An 18997-nucleotide genomic window follows, 5' to 3' on the forward strand; every position below is an offset into this window, starting at 1 on the left:
AAAAAAAAAACCCTTCTCCGTTGCAGTAACCGTGAACACCACCCTTCCACGCAAGAAAGTCGCCCCCAGATGCTTGGTTGGAAGACTTGTTTCTATGGCAACAGACTTAGCGAGCTGGCAGAGCACGTGACCGGGCTGAGACTGCAGAGGAAGCCCAGAACCTGCATCCTCCTGCTCAGGTTGGGCACACCTTTCGCAGACCCTTCCGATAATCCCAGTGCGTCTGTGCGTCCGTCCTTCCGCCCCTCGGGTCTTCCCTCCCCTTAGTTTCCTGTAGCTTCTCAGGCTACAGCGACCTCAGATCCCACTGCTTTGAAGAGGAGGCGGGGAGATGGGCGAGTCGAGCGAATGGAAAAGCACAGAGGGAGGGAAGGGGAGAGGAAGGAAAGAGGGCGAGCTGGGTCTGCGGGCCATTTATTTCCCGCTGAACATTTAGGTCCCCTTGACCCCCGCAAACCCGCAATGAGTCCAGTTTCCTTGGCTTTGCCGTTGAGAGGAAAGCGGTAAGGCAAATTCCAGATGGAGAAGCAAGCTGTAAAACGGGCCTTGGAAGAATGGCCTCCGCGTTCCCTCCCACTTCCGCCGTGTTCCAAACCCCCTGGGGCAGCGGGGATGGAGGGGGGCGGGTAAAGGCGAGCCCACCCTGCTCTCGCGAAGCCCGCCAGGGCGCCAAGGATGGTAATTCTGGCGGGGGAGGGGCGGGAACTCAGGAAACGTCTTCGCCCCCTCTCCAGCGCCGCGAGCCTGGCGCCAGCCCGCCCCCGCCGCTCGCGCCCGAGCGCGGGAGTCTCTTCTGCCTGGAGACTGGGGCGAACACCGTGGCGGGGGCCGCCGCGAGCGCGCAGCTGCGACCCCCACCCCCAACGGACCCGCAAGACGATTCCACGCGACGTACGCAGATCCACAAGCACGCCTGCAACCACACACCTCGACACAGGCACATCAGTGTTGCACGCTACACCTGACAGCCGCTCACCCCCACGGCAATGACATAAACCCCAGGCGCAAACAAAAAAATCACCCCGGCCCTCCATTCCTGCTTTCCAGGGTGCACCTCTCCGCTCACAGTCACACAGGCCAGGAGCCTCTACCTCTTGCACAGAAACGCTCAGCCTTTCAGAAGAAACCTTTTTATTAATTTTTTTCAAAGAAAAAAAAGCCATATAAATATTAGAGTATAAAACTTGCGTGAGACACAGGAAGGGGGTGGGGTGGGGATCTACGTGACTATGCGAAGAGAAGCGCTTATAGGAGTCAGTACTGGGGAGGGGGTCGCCGCAGCGCGTGGACACAGCACAAAACACAGCACGGGCCGCCGCAGGCAGACTCAAGGACAGACGGCTGCGCGGAGCCCGCCGCCCGCTGCCCACTCGCCATCACGGAAAAGCACACCGCACTACACTATTGGCTATTCTATACCAGCCGAAAAAGGGATGGGGCTCTAACTATTGTAAGGGCGGGGGTGGGGTTCTCCCGCAGCCCCGCTGGATGAACGGGGCCCGGGGTCAGAGGGGGTGGGCTGAGGAAGGTCTATGCACAAGGAGGCACTGGGGGACTTTAACCAGGCTCTGGCCACAAGGAGGCGGACTGGGGGCCTGGGCAGTGGCCTTCACGGAGAAGAAATGGCACCTGGCGAGGTGAAGGGCCGGGGGGCTTGAGGCGCACAGGGGACTTGTGGCCTGGGCTGAGCCTTTTTGTCCACTTGCTCCCTGTTGTACCTCATTGCCTCCTGGGCCCAGGGACCAACGATAGCCTACTTGGCCCTGGCTTCCTACTGGGGCCACACTGATCTTTCCACCTCTGGAGTACCCAGCACCCACAGAGGCCCCTCTGACCTCTCAGGGGACCTGGTCCCAAACCTGCTCAAAGCTTCCTTGGACTGCACTGCCCGTTTAAATCCACTGTTGCTGTAGCTCACCCAAAGCTGGCAGCCTGGACTGAGCCCTGTATGTGGTAGATGAGGGTCCAACCTGGTGCTTGGTTTGGGGCTGGAGTTTGGGGATCTGGTCAGTACCCTGGGGGCATAGAGAACTTCCTGCAAGACCCCCTTCACCTGATGGGTCAGGTTTTGTACATGCCCCCATCCACACACATACACACACCCTTCCCTTCTTTATCCTACTATCCCATACTCTCTTGGAACATGCAATGGCGTTTCTCGTTTGGGGAAGGGGAGGTCACAGCATGCAGTGGGAACATCAAACAATGAAACAAAACAAAACAAAAGACTGGTCCCCAGGGTGTTGGGAAGAGGCATGATAGCAAAATGCCCTCCCTAAATCCAGCAAGCATCAGTACCATGGGGATGGTGACCACATCTCCCAAAACTTGACCTTGGCCTCAGGAGGTGAAGGAACTGGCACCATGTTTTGGGACAAGTTTGAAGGTTGAAGGGGAGGCCCAGAGGTGATGGTGCCCTTCCAACTCTTCAGAACTGTGAGCTTTTTAAGGTCACCTGGTACCTCAACACACCAACCACCTTACTCAAGAAAAAGGAGCTATTGAAGGAGTGGGGTGGAGTGGCATGGGTAGCAGGGAGGCAGGGGATGGATGGGCCTGATTGAATTTCGAAGATGAGGAGTTCAGCTGTAACTAAAGGGGATATGATAAATGGTTTTGGTGTCTACACTATCCCCACTACCCCCATGGGCACAGCAACTGATTGGATGGGGGTTCTGGCAGAACTCCCTTTGCATATTCAATTCCTTGGGGGCAGAGAGGGGGGTGTTGACTGGGCACTTATTTCTGTTTCCCAAGGGGAGAATGATCTTGGCCCCTGCCAGTATCCTGGGGGCAAGGCCTGAAAATCAGAGGCCTGGGTACAGGCAGGGAGAGGCTGGGCTGGTTGGGGAGGGAGGCTGCCCTTTGGCTCCAGGTCTGGCCTCCACATTACTTCTTCTCCTTCTTGCCGGACTTCTTCTTGTTGCCGTTGCCACCTGCCGGGGCCTTCCCATCCCGCTTGCCAGCTGCGTTGGTCAGTGTGGCGTTGCTGCCTGGGATGTAGACATTCTGGCGGTAGTCGGGCACATGTTGTAGGGTGAACTGAGGCCCGTAGCGGGCACTCAGGCCCATGGTGCCGGCGCCCCCTCCCAGGGTGGAGCTCCCATCAGCAGCTTCTGCAGAGACAGAAAGGTCAAGGGCTACACTTCAGGTCCCCAACAGTCACTCCTTTGTACCACAAGCAGTCTGCCTGCAAAGCACCCAGACCACGATGAGCACTGAGAAGACCCTCCTTATCCACAAGAAATAGAGGTAAGAGGTCTGACTCCCAGTTCTTTTACCTACAGTGATCCCGAGCAAATCTATCTAATCTCCCTATGTCTCCTCAGTTTTTAGTTTTAGTTTTTGGGTTTTTTTTGTTTTTTTGTGGGACCCTCGCCGGTAGCCGGGGATCGAACTGGCGCTGCAGAGGCTGCGGGCAGCGCTCAAGTGCTCCGCCACCAGGGGGGGCCCTGTCTCCTCAGTTTTTTGACCAGCAAAATGGGAACCATACTAGTATCTAGTTCTTTGGTAGATAGAAGGCAAAACAAGACCATGATGTGATGCACTTAGAATAGTGCCTGGTACATGGTAAGGACTTAAAACATGCTAGCTCTTATTTTTCATAGGGCTGAGACCCTGGCTCCCAAATCCTTGTCCTATCCCTTTCCAAGGGAGCCTCCGTCATCCACTCTGGCCCATTCTCCAGGGGGCTGTGACCTTGGTTCGTATCAATCTCCATCACCCAATGCCTAGCACGGAGTAGGTATTTCAAGCTTCTGTCGTTAGTTAGGAGGGAATGCTCTTCCACCCACTTTCCAACCATTATTGCCTACTCTGTGCCAAGCACTGTGCCAGATGTTGCACCTGCGTGAGGCTTTAAACTCCACACCACAACCCAGAGAGGTAAGTGATATTATTCTCCTTTTACAGATGAGGGAAGCAAGGCTCAGAAAAATTAAGACTGGTCCTACCAGCCAGTACAAGTTAGAAGGAGTCAGACCTGAGTGCGCATGAGCATGGATGCGGTGGGCGCACCACCATCACTGCAGAGTGGCCCATCATTACTCTGAGGGGGAAAGAGAGGGAGAGAAGTTCGTTCTATGAAGCTGGGAAGATAATGACGTAGACTCGGCTATCTGAGGTACACTGCGGACAGGCACAGCAGATTGGGGCTAGGAGACATCACAGATGGCACCTCCAGCCCAGCTGCCTGCCTGCTGCATGAAGAAGAAGTGGGTTCCAGCGAAGGACACATCCTGGCCCTCTTTCAGCATCATCTGGGAGTTTGTTCCAAACAGACTTGGAATCTGCATTTTCACGTTTGCCACGTGATCTGCATCCATATCAAAGGCAGAGAAGCACAGGAGTGCTTCCTCAACGGGATTTTCTGAGGATGAAATGAGATCGCGCTCTAGGTAAGGCAGTCCAGGCACTAGTAAGGTAAGTGCTCATCAGTTAGTTGTTATCAGTGATTAATCATCATCATCACTGTAGTGCGAGGCATTACTTATATCTCACACACTGCTTGACAGTGGGATACGCGGGAGGAATCAGGAATTTGGATGACTGGCTAGAGATCACAAGGATGCTGCTGGAGAATTCTGGCAAAGATAGAGTTAAAACCCCAGGACCGCCCAGCCCCAGCCCAGCAGACCCGAGGGCTTTCCTCTACCCCTCCTCCCGCCTCAGACCCCGGTTGTGACTAAAGCCTGAGAGGTTGAGTAATCCTGAGATACCACCAGGGGATTGAGAAATAGAGACAGGAAATATTTTCAAAGAACGACACCAGGACTGGGAAGGAGGAGCATATGAAAAGGGAGAGGAGAGATGAGCCAGGGTCTTTCCGCCTCCTCACCCCGGAGCTCAGGTTTCTACAGCTTTTAAGTTCCAAGTCCCCGGATCCCGGGGCTTTGGGGGTGGGGATAAGGGGCTGGGTGGGAGGGAGCAGCTGCCCACTTCCTCCTCTCCTTCCTGCTCTCGTCCCCTCCTGCTCCCCGCCCCTCCCCCGCCCCCCTTCATTCCACTGACAGCTCTCCTTTTCCCTAATTAACTCCAGAGGCCCAGTCCTCTCCGGCCGGCCCCCTCCCCTCCTCAAGCCTGGGAAGGGAAGGGCTGGGGGAGGGCACCCAGATCAGACTTCAAAGACTCAGGATTCGGGAGCGATTTAGGGCCTAAAGGAAAGAACTTGGAGGCACCAAGGACTGGGGGAGGGTGCACAGAAGAGAAAGCGGGGGAAATGGGGAGAGAAGGGTGTGACTGGGTAAGTAGAAGCCAGGCTCACCCGCCCAAGTCCTACATGCACCCAAGATCCCAGAGGAGTACACAAGTATATGAAAATGATAAGGCCTGCCTATGTCACCTGCTCCCCAGAACACAGGCCTGATGTAGGATGGGCCCCTATGGGGCGCAATGAAGCTGCACTGGACTGGAAGGGAAGATGGAAATCCAGAGTTAGCAGAAAGAGGCTGGCACTGGAGTTCCATCTGGTCATCTCTGCCACCAAGGAGCTGTGTGACCTAGGCCTAGGCCTTGCACAACTCAGGTGTCAGTTTCCTATCTATAAATCTGACAAGTACAACTCTAGGCTCTGACCTTTTACAGAATCAGTTCTCTAATGCCCCATCTACCCTCACAAGACTCGTGTTGTGCAGTGACCAGGACCCTCCCTTAGTCGAAGGAGAAACAGACTCTGAAGAGCACCAAGAAGGGCATCCTTTGCTGGGCATCCACTGGCCTGGAGAAAGTGGGAGCAGTGCTGCTTTTCTCTGTGCCAGCTTCTCCTCAGGAAACTCAACTCCTAGCAGTGTAACTTCTCCACCCTCATCTCCCCTCCCACTCAGACCAGGGGAAGGCAGCTTCTCCAAAGGTGCCTGGGAAGGCCTGTCAAACTAGAGAGTCAGCTCAAGTGCAAATTGCAACCTCCTAGACAGCACACCTCTCCCCGCCCCCAACTGTTTATTTAAAAAGCCTCTAACTTCCTTACTCCTCCAGCAGCTCCTCAGGCAAGGCTGGGCTGGGCTCCAGGAACCTCACTGGCTCCAGGGCCAGGAATCGGGTGTGAAAGTGTGAGTAGGGCCTGACCCTGCCACCTCCATCCTCAAAGGCCATTCCCCAAGGTGCCGGCTTGGTCTGGGGTCGGGCCCAGTGTAGGCTGGAGGGGTGGAGTCTTAACAGAGGAGCCAGCCTGAATGGCCCTGTGGGACCATCTGGGAAGGTCTGGGGCCATAAATACTGATTTCATTTGTTTTTAAAATCTTTTTTAGGCTAAAAAGCCTGCTTCCTGGTCTTAGGGCTCAAGACCACAACTGCTAAATATACCTGTCTGTTTACTTTCCTCAAGAGTTCACTGGCCAGCTGCCTGCCTCTTTCATATTCGATCTCTGGCCTCTCTAGAATTATAGCCCTGCCAAATGGGCCAGCTCTGTCCCAGAAGGCTGGCCACCCCTGCCACTTCTTCCTTCCTCTGCCTCTTCACTAACCACAAGCCTGTCTCCACTCAGCCTCACTGACATCTGGGGGAGGGGTGCCAGATTTAGCAAAAAATGCCCGGTGCCCAGTTCTTGAATTCCAGGTAAACAACAAACAATTTTTTAGTATAGTATTGGGGCCTATTTATATTAAAATATTATTTGTTGTTTATCTGAAGTTTGAATTTAACTGGGTGCCCTGTATTTTATCTGGCAACCCTAATCTGGGAGAATAATGCAGGGTGTTGAGAGCAGCTCATCCTCTCGTCCAGCAAAGGCTGGATGTAAAGGCGGGCAAACTCACTGTAGTGGAAAGCACTCGAACTGAACTTTCGAGTCCGGCTGGGTTAGAATCACTAATCTGCAGTTCATAAATGGGGACCTTGGAGCAAATGATTTTTCAGTTCTCTCATGTGTCAAATGGATGTAATCAGACCTGCTGTGCAGAGTTAGAGGATTAACCGATGAGAGGCCCATAAAATTTGTCTAGCATGTGCTGGGACCATAATCACCATACACAGGGTGATTATGGTGATTATTGTTCTGATTTTACCTCATCCTTTACCCACCAGTCCTCCAGGTGTGCTGGAGGGCAGGACTCTCAGCTCACTAGAGGTGCCGTACTCCTCTGCCTGCCTCCACATAAGCCCAGGATTTGCTGCTTCAGAAGCTAGTTCTTATCAATAGACATTACTCTAATTCTGCCTTCTATCCACCCCTCTGGGTCAATAAAGACCATAATTAATCCATTTTAGCTACTCTGTATTATACCACTACTCTCTGCCAATCCTGGGGCCTTACATTTGGCCCCCACGTCACCACAATGGGGATGGGCTGTTGTACCGTTTCACTCAGTCAAACTGAGGCCCAGAGGGGCTCACAGCTGTGGTGATGCCAGAATTTGAATCCAGGCTGGCCCGTCTCCAAAGTCTGTGCTCTCAGGTAATGACGATATTGTTCTGCTTCTCTGCTAGGGACCCCTGTGAGTCTTCAGCAACAAAAACCATGGGATGAATCTCTGATACATATAAAGTTCTTTGTTAGCCTTGCTGGAAAACAAAATTCTGCTCTGGAGGTGGCGGCAACACAAAAGAGAGAAGGGGTCTCACATATCCGGAGTTTGTTCTCTCTGCTCGGAGCAGCCCCACCTGCTCCATGGAGTGAGGGTTTGAGTGTACCAGGTCATACTTCAGCTTTCAGCTATCATCTCCTGTAATTCTTACCACGACCCTTTGAGGTCGCTGTGTCCATTTTCTTGGCTGAGGAAACTGAGGTTTAGAGAGGTTAGGTAAATTGATCAAAATCACAATGACAGTGGCCCAGACTGATGCTGTCATTTTCCAGGGCTAGACTCTTAACCACTACTCCCCATGTCTCCTCCATGGGTCTTTCCTTGTTCACCCCCTCTTGAGTATCCCAGGATCCCTAATCCCTCTACTGTTCGTTAGCCTGGTTTTATGTCCTGGAATTCTGTGTCCTCACAGAGCAGCTGAAAGATCAAGAGAAACCATGCAGAGTGGCAGCCAGGCTCAAGGCATGGTAGCCTTGGGATGCCCCCAGGATTCCCAGTCTCGCATCCCAAACCGCACACTGGCACACTTACCGCTGGCGGAGGCCAAGATCATAGCTTGCAGCATCTCTGTGTCAAACTGGTTGTTAGGCCAAGTGCCGGTTTCATCGCCATTTTGGGAGCTGGGGAGAGAGGAGTAGTGAGCATGGTCTCCCAGGTCAGTGCAGCTTATGCCCTTCCTGTTCTCTCCCAGGGTCCCCAGATCCAGTACCCCACACCTATGACCTGCTCCCTTTCCTCAAGGTAGAAAGAAGTTTATATGATCCTTCAGAAGCCAGACCACCACTTGTCAGTCCACAAAACAGCTGTGTCAGACTCCATGGCCCTAGAGTGACAGAGGGGCATAAACTGCAGCTTCCCCTGCAGGAGGGAGCAGTGGCTTACTGTCATGGTGAAGGAGCTCAGATCCTCTCCTGAGAGCAGTGAGGGTGAGAAAGGGGAGAGAATGTGCCAGAGCTAGAGAAAACCTAGGGAGATATGAAGGGCCCCGGGGCAGGGAGAGACAGAGTTCTAAAGCACAAATGTGATAACTTCGATGGCTTGTTAATCCCTCAGGATAAAATCCATGACACATAAGAACCCGCCCATCTATTTTACAAGAACATCCCTCTGCCCGGCTCCCAAATATTCTATCATTAAACCTATTCTGGCGCAGATACTGTTTGCTTAGAATGCTGGTTCCCAACCTTTGCCTTGAATTTTAACAGGAATACAATTTGTCGGGTCAGGTGCCTGTGTGAGGCACCCGTCCCCAGCTCGTGGCAGCGCTAGGTCCCCTGCTCTTGTACCTTGTGCTTCGCACCAGACCAAACTGAAGCTGGTCTGTGTCTGCCATCTTCCTACTAAAGCTCCTTCTTAAGATCTTTCAACTCTAAGCATTGAGAAAAACATGAAGTGATTCATAACCTTAAAAAATGCTTCCCTGTAAAAGAACCTTAATGCATTTCAACTCAACTTGGATTTTTGCCATAGTGACTATTTTCATGCTTTGTGTTGAATTTTCAAGGATCAAATAATTTCCCTTTTTGAGGGGAGGGCAAAGCACCCCGACACTCACACATAGTCTATTATGTGATAGTTGGCACATTGAAGTTTCTCAATAAATATTTACTCCTGAATGAATGGGGAAAGATCTGCAGAGTTCTATCACTACAAGTAAGAAGGATTTGGCACTGGGGGTGAGCTATGGGGCGGGTCCTGAAGGCCTAAAAGAGTGTGTATGGGGGGCCTCCCCTGGTAGTGTGGATGGTTGAGCGCTGTGCTGTGAAGCGCTGTGAAGCTGTCCGCAGCCTCTGCAGGGCGGGTTCGATCCCGGCCAGCTGGCGAGGGTCCCACATGGTGCAGCAGACCTCTCCTGTCGTGCCCGCTGCTCCCCCTCGGCAGTGTATTTCATCAGTCTGCCTGTTCTGCTCCCTGCTCTGTCTCTGGTGAATCCTCTCACCCTCTCACACATCTGGCCTGTACCCCGGTTCTTGTATAAATAAATAAATCTTAAAAAGAGAGAGAGAGAGAGAAAGTGTGTGTGTGTGTGTGTGTGTGTGTGTATTGTCAGGGTGGGAGAGCACAACCAAGAATTGCTTTACAGTTGTTCCTGCTATGGTCTCCTGGATGTGGGATTCCCCACCCCCAGATAGGCAGACTCTGTCCAAGGCTCAGATGAGAGCACACAGCTGCTTTCTACACCATCACAGCAAATGTAGAGTTAGGGTTGGAGAGTAAAGCTGGAATCTCACTTCTGCCTCCCAGAGTGGGAAGGGTTAGAATTCTATGTCCCTTATTCACCAAATATTTAGTGAGTGATTACTATGCATCAGACTAGGTGCTGGGGTTAAAGCCATGAGATGACTGAAACAGGCCATCTTTATGGCGCTTGAGGTCCACAGAGAGGCTGGCAGTAAATAATCACACAGTTATTTCACTGTAATTGTGACAAGTGCTATCGAGGCAAAAAGCAGAGGGTACAGGAGAGTCCTCGCCTAGTCTGGTTTGGGAATTCCATCACTGTAGGATTCTCTGAGGAAAAGGCAGGGAATTTAGACCTGAAGGAGTTACCCAGGTGATTGGCAGGAGAATGCCAACTAAACAAATGGGAAAAGAATGATAGAAAATGACCACTTTGTAGCCATTGTAAAAACAGCTTCAGGCAAGGATGAGTGAATACTCAAATACTAAAAGAGGATGAAAGGTTGCTGCACTGTCTCAAACATCACCCATTCGTTAGGTATTGATTGCAAATATTTAAAAATATTCTTATAATGCAAAGATATGGGGACACCACTTGAACCAAGTGAATAAACTGACCGCCAGTCAGTGATAATGGAACAAATCTACATGAAATGACTCCTGATGTGATGAGGGGGGCACACGTGTCACCCACGCGTATTCTTACATTTAAAAAGATTACTGGCCCAGATTCTTTAAAAAAAAAAAAAAACTCTACATTGTAAGAAAACAACCTCCCACCCCCCAAAAATAAAGAGGTTGTTCTAGATTAAAGGAGATGAAAGAGACAAGGCAAGCAAATGCAATTCATGCCTTCTTGATAAAATTCTGGATTCAAAACAAAAGGTTAAAAGGACATTTGGAGAACATCTATGAAAATCTGCTCGCTGGCTGTATGTTAATGCATTAATGTTAAAGTCCTCAAATGTGATCATTCTTTGAGGTTCTATATGAGAATGTTACTGTTATCAGGTGACGTACACTGAAGTATTTCGAATGTTATGATCTCTGCGACTCTGAAATGGTTCAAAGAAAAGCGTATGTGGAGAGAGGGAGAGAAAGAAAGATAATGCAAATGTGCAAAATAGTAACAATTGGTGAATCTAGGTAAAACGAGTATTTGGATGGTCATCATACTAGTCTTTCAACTTTTCCATAGGTTTGAAACATTTCAAAATAAAAACCTGGAGGTTAAAATTTAGTTAGCCAGGAAAAATAGTATCATACTCCCAGGCCAAGGGAATATCTGGCTGAGCCTGAGGTTGGGCAGAGTTTAAAGGACTAAGGAGAAGACAGTGTGACCCCTGCAAGGGGAGGTGGTGTCCAGGCTGGGGCTGCAGAGGAGAGGGTCATGAAAGATGTGGGTCTCATCCTAAGAGCTCTACAAAGCCAGTCACGTGTTTAAAAGGGGGGTCGTCATAATAGTATTTCACTATTTAAAGTTCAGTGTTGCTCTTGGAAAAGAATGGAGGGTTGGGGGTACCTCTGGGAGGACAGGAACCCTGTAGTGGGGCCTCAGTCATCTGCATCTCCATGAAAATTCAGGACTCATGACTCACAACCTCCCGGAGTTCTCTCCAGGCCTGCCTGATGATGCAGGGCTATGGCAGGTGGTGCAGGCCAAGGTGAGGGGCCTATGGGGATAGAGTGGGGAGAGTAGGGGCTGAGAAGATTGCAGGGAGAAAAGCGTGGGGGCTGTGGGACAAACAACAGGGTCAGATGCCACAGTTTAGAAGGGTACGCTATAGGGGTGCGAAGTGGAATAAAGATGAGTCAATAAAGGTGGGTCTGGAACCATGATGGGCTTAGGCTACAAGGAGGATCCTTGGGAAAGCCTGAAGGCCAAGTACAGGCAGGCTGCCAGCTCTCTGAAGCTGCTTGAGGTGGACAAGGAGAGACTTCTTTTTCAACCATTTACCAAGAGTGTTCTAGTCTCCGGGCACTGGGCTGACTGGGATATATATATATGTGTACAATCTATTTTAGCCTCAAAAGCACCTGCAGATAAGTGTTATATGATTATCCCTGTTTTCAAACAGATGGATCTGGGGACTCAGAGACGATGAGAGATTTTCCCATAGTCACACTGCTGGTAACTGGCAGAGATGCAACCTGACATAGGTCTAATGTGGATCTGAAGTTTATGATCTTATACAAGACAACATATGGGGCTTCACTGGGAAGTCCTAGAGCAGGTATAGGGGACTTTTCCAGGATTTGGAAAAAAAGTAAAAAATAAAAGTGGAACAGATGGACTACATCTAACAGACCACTTCCCAAGCACCCACTCTGTAGAGATAGGCCCTACAATTTACGACATGACAGCTACAGTTCTCACTCTAAGGACTTTGTATTCTGGCACACGGAGTGTGTGTGTGTGTGTGTGGAGTATGCCAGAGCCTGAGTTGTGGTAAATGTTCTGTGCATCATGCTCAAAAATGGCAGAGGGCCTCCCCGGTGGCGCAGCGGTTGAGCGCTGGCTTGCGAAGCTGCCCGCAGCCTCTGCAGTACCAGTTTGAGCCCTGGCCACAGGGCAAGGGTCCCACATGGAGCGCAGACCTCTCCTGCCACCCACTGCTCCCCTCAGCAGTGTACTTTGGTCCTTCTGCCTGCTCTGCTCCCCGCTCTGGCTCTGGTGAATTCTCTCACCCTCCCGCGCTTCTGACTGTACCCAGTGCTTGTATAAATAAATAAATAAATAAATCTTTTAAGAAAAAAAAAAAAAAAAAACATTAAAAAAATGGCAGAAAGCTGGGGAAATCACCTCTGACAACAGCCTGGATTTAATTATGTTAATATGTAAATGCATGTGTATTTTTTAAGGCCTATCAGCATTTTAAAATATATGTCTAGATGAGGGGCTATTATGCATAATTAAATGACTTACTGACATGAGGAAATTCTCCTGGTATCTAAAGAAGGGGGGGAAAAAGTCTAGAATACTGATGGACAGTATGACCTCAATTAAAAAAAAACAAACTGGTAAGAAATATACCAGTTGACAGAGAATAAAAGTCCCCGATATTCTATGAACAAGTTGGTGAATAACTTATTTAATTGAATCAGATATTTTTTAAAAAGCAGCAGCCTTTGCATATTGTTTGACTGCATAACATGTACCTTTCTGAGATACTATGTGTAATGGGTAAGGCTAGAAACATATATATAAAATACTAATGAGTCCATGAATAAATTGAAAAAATGTAAGATGGGAGACTTTCACAACTTAAGAGATTTGAAACACTCGACCAAATGCAAAATGTGGGCCTTAATTTGGATAAGCATGCAAACAGAGAGATGTATAACTGGGAAACGTGAATATAGACTGGCAATTTGATATTTGTTTATTAACATTATTTGATCTTACTATGTTACTAGGTTATCAATATTATTTTTAGTGTTTATACATTTAAACAGTCATCTGTTAAAGACAGTGAAGGTCCAGATGAAATTATATGATGTCTGAGATTTACTTCAAAATAATTCAAGGGAAGATTAGGATTGAGATAGAGGTAAAACAAGTGAGGGAATTAGTTGAAATCAGATATTGGAATCACAGAGGTTCATTATATCATTCTGTCTACTTTGGTATAGATTTGAAATTTTCTTTCTGAAAAAAAAAAAAAGGTTAGTGGTGGTTTCCCTCAGTTGTGATATTGTGGTGCTTTTCCTTTAAATATTTTTTTCTCCGTTGCTCATGCTTCTATAATAAGCATTATTTTATAAACAGGAAAAAATGCTGTTTGTTGAATGACTTCCCAAATGGAGGGAAAGTAGGTGGTGTCTTTCAGAGGAGAGGGATGGAAGAGGACCCAGAATTGGGGAAGGCCAGGGTGGAGCCATCAAAGAACAGAGGAATGTGAAATGGTCACTCTCTCCTCTGGGCAGAGGCTGGGAACAGCTGCAGGGCAGTGCCTGGGTTATAGGAGCACTGACTGCTGGGTTCAGAACTTGAGACAACAGCTATTGGAACCAGTAGCTTAAAGAATGACCTGAGAATGGATAGTGGTAGGGAGGAGGAACACCTGGGAGGCAGGGACTGCAGACGTAATTCTTTTTCCCTTTAGTCCAAAATGTGAGTCAGTGCTGACCTGAACTTAAACCAGTTTTACTGAATTAGCCAGTACTAGTACTTCAAATTTGGTGTGTCAGTAGCCAAGGTGGTGGAGGAAAGGGAGTGGGGCAGAGAAATAATGGAGGGCTGGAACCAGCATTAAACTGAACAAGAGAATTCTCCCCTCTATATCTTCTCGCTCCAATTAGCTAATCAGAAGGGCAGCAAAGAAAAAAAACTCACTGTCATTCTGTTGACCTGAGTGGCTTTACCACAGGGCCTTTGCATAAGCTCTCCCCTCCACCTTGAATGCTCTTCCCTCTTTCTTTCAGTAGGTTAATTTATATTTATCCTTCAGATCTCACGCAGCACAGTTACCCCTTTCTCTTGATGTCCTCCTGCTCCCTGACCGAGTGGAATCCCCATCTAATGCTCTCACCACCAGGTACTGCTCTTCATAGCACTTATGACAGTTCCAATCTTGCATTTATTTCGGTTATTTGGTTAATATTTGTCTTCCACAACACATTGTAAACTCAAGAATCATGTCTATTTTATATCTCCTACACCTAGAACACTGGCCTATAGTAAGTGTGCTCTACTTATTGAAATTATGAAGAAGGGAAGTCGCAGTTGTTAGACTAGGTCCCCAACACTTATTTCATCTGGGCCATTTTGGAGCTGAATTAGAAATTGTCCCATCCCTCTCAAGCTAAGTATGGAAGCGAGAGATCCTGAGTCTGATCCTCCATCTCTCCAAGAATGCCTATAAGTATTTCAGAACACCAAGTCTCTCATTTGATGTAAAGGTACTCGAGGCAGGGGTAAGACGCTCACCCCAGGTGCACATTCAGAGGTCTCAGGGGGAGTATATGGCCTGAACTGGGGGTGGGGAAAGGGGATATCAATTGCCCAGTATTTCTTACCACCTCAGCTCAGTGTCACTTCTTCCTGGAAGACTTCTCTCTCTCTCTTCCCCATTATACTCACATTACCCTATTTTTATTAATTTTTTTTAGTGTGATTTGTTGTCAATTTTCTGTCTCTGTTGGCCTGGATGCCTATGAGCTCACGAATCAGGACTGCTTAATCACTCTTATAGGCCAGTGTTTAGCACAGGGCCTGGTTCATAGTAAGTAGATACTCAATAAATACTTGTTGAATGAATAAAAACATGAATGAATACAGGAATGAGTACATGAATGACTTAATGGATAACCTATGGGAAGGCTAGCAAGGCCAGGAGGAGAGAGGAGACAGTTGGGGTCAAGGGAGGGGTAAGGGCAGCCAAGTCTTCTGGTTTGCTGTCTTCCAGGGGCCTTCTAGGAAGTGCCTTGAGATCCTGATACCAGAAGCAGAACTGCACATGCCCGAGAGCTGGAGTCCCTAGCATATACCAAGGCCTCTTGGGTTCTCGTGGCAGCAAGGGCTCAGAATCTGCAGTACCTGGGGAAATGTGGGCAGCAGGTGCCCCACCAATGACTGGCAAGGAGGCAGGGGAAGGCAGCCCAAGCTCTGCCCTCCCTCTTTCTCCAGCTCCTTGAACTCTTCCAGGCTTCAGACGTCTAACTGGGAGGCCTGGCCCCCAGCCCACCTTTCTCCCCTTAGACCAACTGAAGGTTGGTCTTTCCGCTGAAGTTTCCCTCCCCCACCCCTCACCCACAGGGGGTTCCTGTCTCAGCAGGAATTCATTCCCGATTGAAAAGAGCAGCTGGGACTGCCTGGCTGGGATGGCGTGTGGTGGGGAGCAGAGATCAAAGGCTCTGTGTGAGAGGGGCCGCATGAGAGGGAGAGGGAGGGCATGTGTGTGTGTGCACGCATGTGTGTGCTGGTTTGCCCACAAGTACAAAGAAATGAGAGAGAATAAAAGACAGACGGAGGGAGAGATAAAGAGCGACAGAGAGAGACAGACAACAGACTTAGATATACGGAGAGGGGCAAGAACAGAGAACAGAGAAAAGCAGAAATGGGGAAATAGACATGAAGAGGCTGGAGACAGAGGAATGCAAGGACACTAGGAAATAATGAAAGGAGAGACAGAGACAGAGAGAAAAGGAGAAACAGAGACTGAGACTGAGGAAGAGTCACATTTATTCATTGTTTCCACATTTATTGAGCACCTCCGCCCTAGCAGGCACCAGTGAGGCACAGATCAATGCAAGGAGATACAAATGGCAGGGACTGAGATGCAGCAATAAAGACAGAAACTGAGATAGAGACCTAGAAAGAGAGGGAGAGGCAGAGATTTAAACTGAGATAGAGACTGAGGGAAGGACGTAGAGATAAGAGAGTGGCAGAGAAAAAGGACTGCAGCAGAGAGGGCAGGACTGGAGGGGACCAGAAGGCCGGGCAGGGGAGATCTTGCCCCTCCAGGTTCCCAGACCATTCCTTGTGACCCCATCTCCAGCTATGCTGTCTCTGCTTGCCCCACCCAGCCCCCCCACCACCACCACCCCACGCACACTCCCCTTTGCGTTTGCTCTTTCGGAAGCTTCTGGGAGAAGCTTCCAGCTTCTCTCTTTTTCTGTCCCAGGCCGGGACAGAGCCCAGCCCGGGACAGAGCCCAGCCCAACCCGGAGCAGAGGGGTGTAGGCAATAGATGGATATAAAAAGCCTCTCCTCCACCCACAAACCATTTTAAGACCACCCTTCACCCCTAAGGAGTTAGGAAAAGGTTCCTTTGGTGGGGAGATGACTGTGAATTGAGTTTCCAAAATAGCCAGAGTAAGTGCCTCTCCCTCCTGGGGTCCATGTACCAGCCCTTGATACCTCTCAGCTCCCTGAAATCTGGAACTGAGTGATGAAGCCATTTGTAGCAAATTGGAACCCTCCCCCATCCCCTCCACGTCATCGCTGAGAAAATGCCGCAGAGAAGAGGGTGGGCTGGAGAGGCAGTCACCTACCCGCTGGTGCCGGGTCTCTGGGCCTGAGAGAAACGCCAGTCCGTGTTGGGTGGGGCCTGCTGTGGAGAAAACAGAGGGAAAGGGGCTGAGTACCCATGGGAAATCAGAAGGTCACTAGAGCCCCTGGGGATGTGCCGGCAGGGGATGAGGGGAGTGGAAAAAGAGAAGAAAAAGGTATAAGGTAAGGGGAGGGGGTAGATTCATTTCCAAAGACAAAATATATACCTCAGGTCTTAGAGGACTGAGATAAAGAAAACAAAGATAAAATGATATTATCTGACCACGGTGAGCAAATCCAGATTTCTTTGCTAGAGAAATGGCCCCTTCCTCCCTGCCCCCAGACTCAGAATTTCTGAGCTGAGACTCACGGACTTAAAGTGCCTTCTTTAAGTGCAGCAGGGGTGGGGGTGCAAAGAAGACCCCCAAAAGTGGCAGAGGAGGATTTGAGAGGATAATTCTACCAGCCCTAGAGAGAGTTTATTCAGCTCCTGAGCTGGGAACAAAGCTTCCTCTACAGCAAGATGGCTGCGCTCTGGGTAACCCTTTCCATGCCAGGTTATGCTATAACATTCAGAGGGATGCCTCCTCCAGTCCCTTGGCTCTCAAGGATCCCTTCCCACAGCTAAATACATTATTAATTTAGGAGTCATGCCAGACTGGGCCTTTGCAGGGCATCCAAGCCCCAGGACACCTCTCACCCCCAGAACTGTGTGCCAGATAATGGCTGTGACTAAGGAAGAGAGAACAAGGCCACTCTGTCTGGGACAGAAAACTGTTGGGATGGAGCCCAGCAGAGATCAAGCTCCCACAACCTCCAAGCACAGCCAACTATGTCTCCAGGGCTCCCAAGGGGCCAATCGTAGCCACCTCCCACCTGGACAAAGGTGTGGGACCCTGGCCAGTCACTCCACTCTTGAGCCCTCCCAGTCTTCTCAGAGGGTGTTATCCCATTACACACTCAAGAAGCACTCCCAGAGCCATCTCCTCCCTGGTTCTGGGGTGTGCTAGTAATTAATTCTCACACTCCTGGGAGTAGAGAGGGAGGTGTGAGAATCTCTGATTACACTGGGGAGAGGGCAGACCCAGGGTTGCCAATGACTCACTCTAAGGCTCCCAGGTAGTAGCGATGTGAGAACTCAAAAACTTAGCATGCCAGGTGCAACAGGAGTCACCAGCACCACAGGCCTGGCATGGGGAAGGGTACCGGATGTCCAGCTCTCAGCTGTCATGTTCACAGTCTACACAGAGATGCAGTAATCCTGACAGGTTGGAGTAGCAGAGCTCCACAAAACTCACAACTTGTATAAGGACGGCGGGTCCAAGTTTGCTCAGTTAGGAGTACTTAGGGATAAGGAGACCCGGAAGACTTTTCTTCAGATGTAAGGCCCCCAAAGGGAAAGAACCCCACCCCTGTCCCATCTCAGTAGACTCAAACCTATAAGGCCCAAGTGCCAAGGGATTGAAAGCACAATTTTGACGACTTGGGTTAGGTCTTTATCACTTACCCTGTGAACTTGAGCAAGTCATTTGATCTGTGGGAAACTCAGTTATACTGGGGATGTCAAGCCTATCCAACAAAAGTGTTGGGAATAGCACATGAGATGTTGTGCTTGTCCGAGCTGGGTAGGAAGGGTCTCACAATCACCTAACAATCACAGGGATGTGTCCTTTTAAAATATAATTCTCGGGGGCCTCCCCGGTGGCGCAGCGGTTGAGTGCTGGGTTGCGAAGCTGTCCGCAGCCTCTGCAGCGCTGGTTCAATCCCCGGCTGCTCCCCGGCCACCGGAGGAGGGTCCCACATGGCGCACAGACCTCTCCTGCCTCCCGCTGCTCCCCTCAGCAGTGTACTTCGGTCCTTCTGCCTGCTCTGCTCCCCGCTCTGGCTCTGGTGAATTCTCTCACCCTCCCACACTTCTGACTGTACCCAGTGCTTGTATAAATAAATTAAATAAATAAATAAATAAATAAATAAATCCTTAAAAAAAAAATTCTCGGGCCTCCCTGGTGGCACAAGGGGTTAAGCACCGCACTACAAAGCAATCCACAGCCTCTGCAGCAGGAGTTCAGTCTCCACAGCCTCTGCAGCAGGAGTTCAATCTCTAGCCAGCTAGGGAGCAACCCATATGGTGAGGCAGACCTCTCCTGCCTCGCCTGCTGCTCCTCTCAGCAGTGTGTTTCAGTCAGTCTGCCTGTTCTGTTCCCTACTCTGTCTCTGGTGGATCCTCTCACCCCCCTCCCCCCAATCTCTGGCCTGTGCCCCAGCTCTTGTAAGCGTAAATAAATAAATCTTTAAAAATAT

The 18997-nt window shown here is 49.8% G+C and overlaps 1 protein-coding gene across 40 annotated transcripts in view; it reads right to left on the minus strand.

Annotated features, from left to right (window-relative positions):
- Positions 1–1114: 1114 nt before the first annotated feature.
- Positions 1115–18997, minus strand: part of LOC119243347 (protocadherin gamma-C4) — a 177396-nt gene continuing 159513 nt past the window's right edge. For 20 of the 40 annotated variants that reach the window (XM_054694301.1, XM_054694302.1, XM_054694303.1 and 17 more), the window contains 3 exons: positions 16699–16757; positions 8053–8141; positions 1115–3116 (listed from right to left, as the gene is read on the minus strand). In XM_054694301.1, the coding sequence (XP_054550276.1) occupies positions 2890–3116; positions 8053–8141; positions 16699–16757 (375 nt within the window). In that variant the 3' untranslated portion in view covers positions 1115–2889. Of the gene's footprint in view, positions 3117–8052; positions 8142–16698; positions 16758–18997 lie in introns of those variants that run through there. The other 20 variants (XM_054694305.1, XM_054694306.1, XM_054694312.1 and 17 more) reach the window with 2 other exon arrangements.

This window comes from Talpa occidentalis, unplaced genomic scaffold (genome assembly GCF_014898055.3).
Source record: "Talpa occidentalis isolate TD23 unplaced genomic scaffold, MPIMG_talOcc4v2.1 talOcc4.13, whole genome shotgun sequence".
NCBI lineage: Eukaryota > Metazoa > Chordata > Mammalia > Eulipotyphla > Talpidae > Talpa > Talpa occidentalis.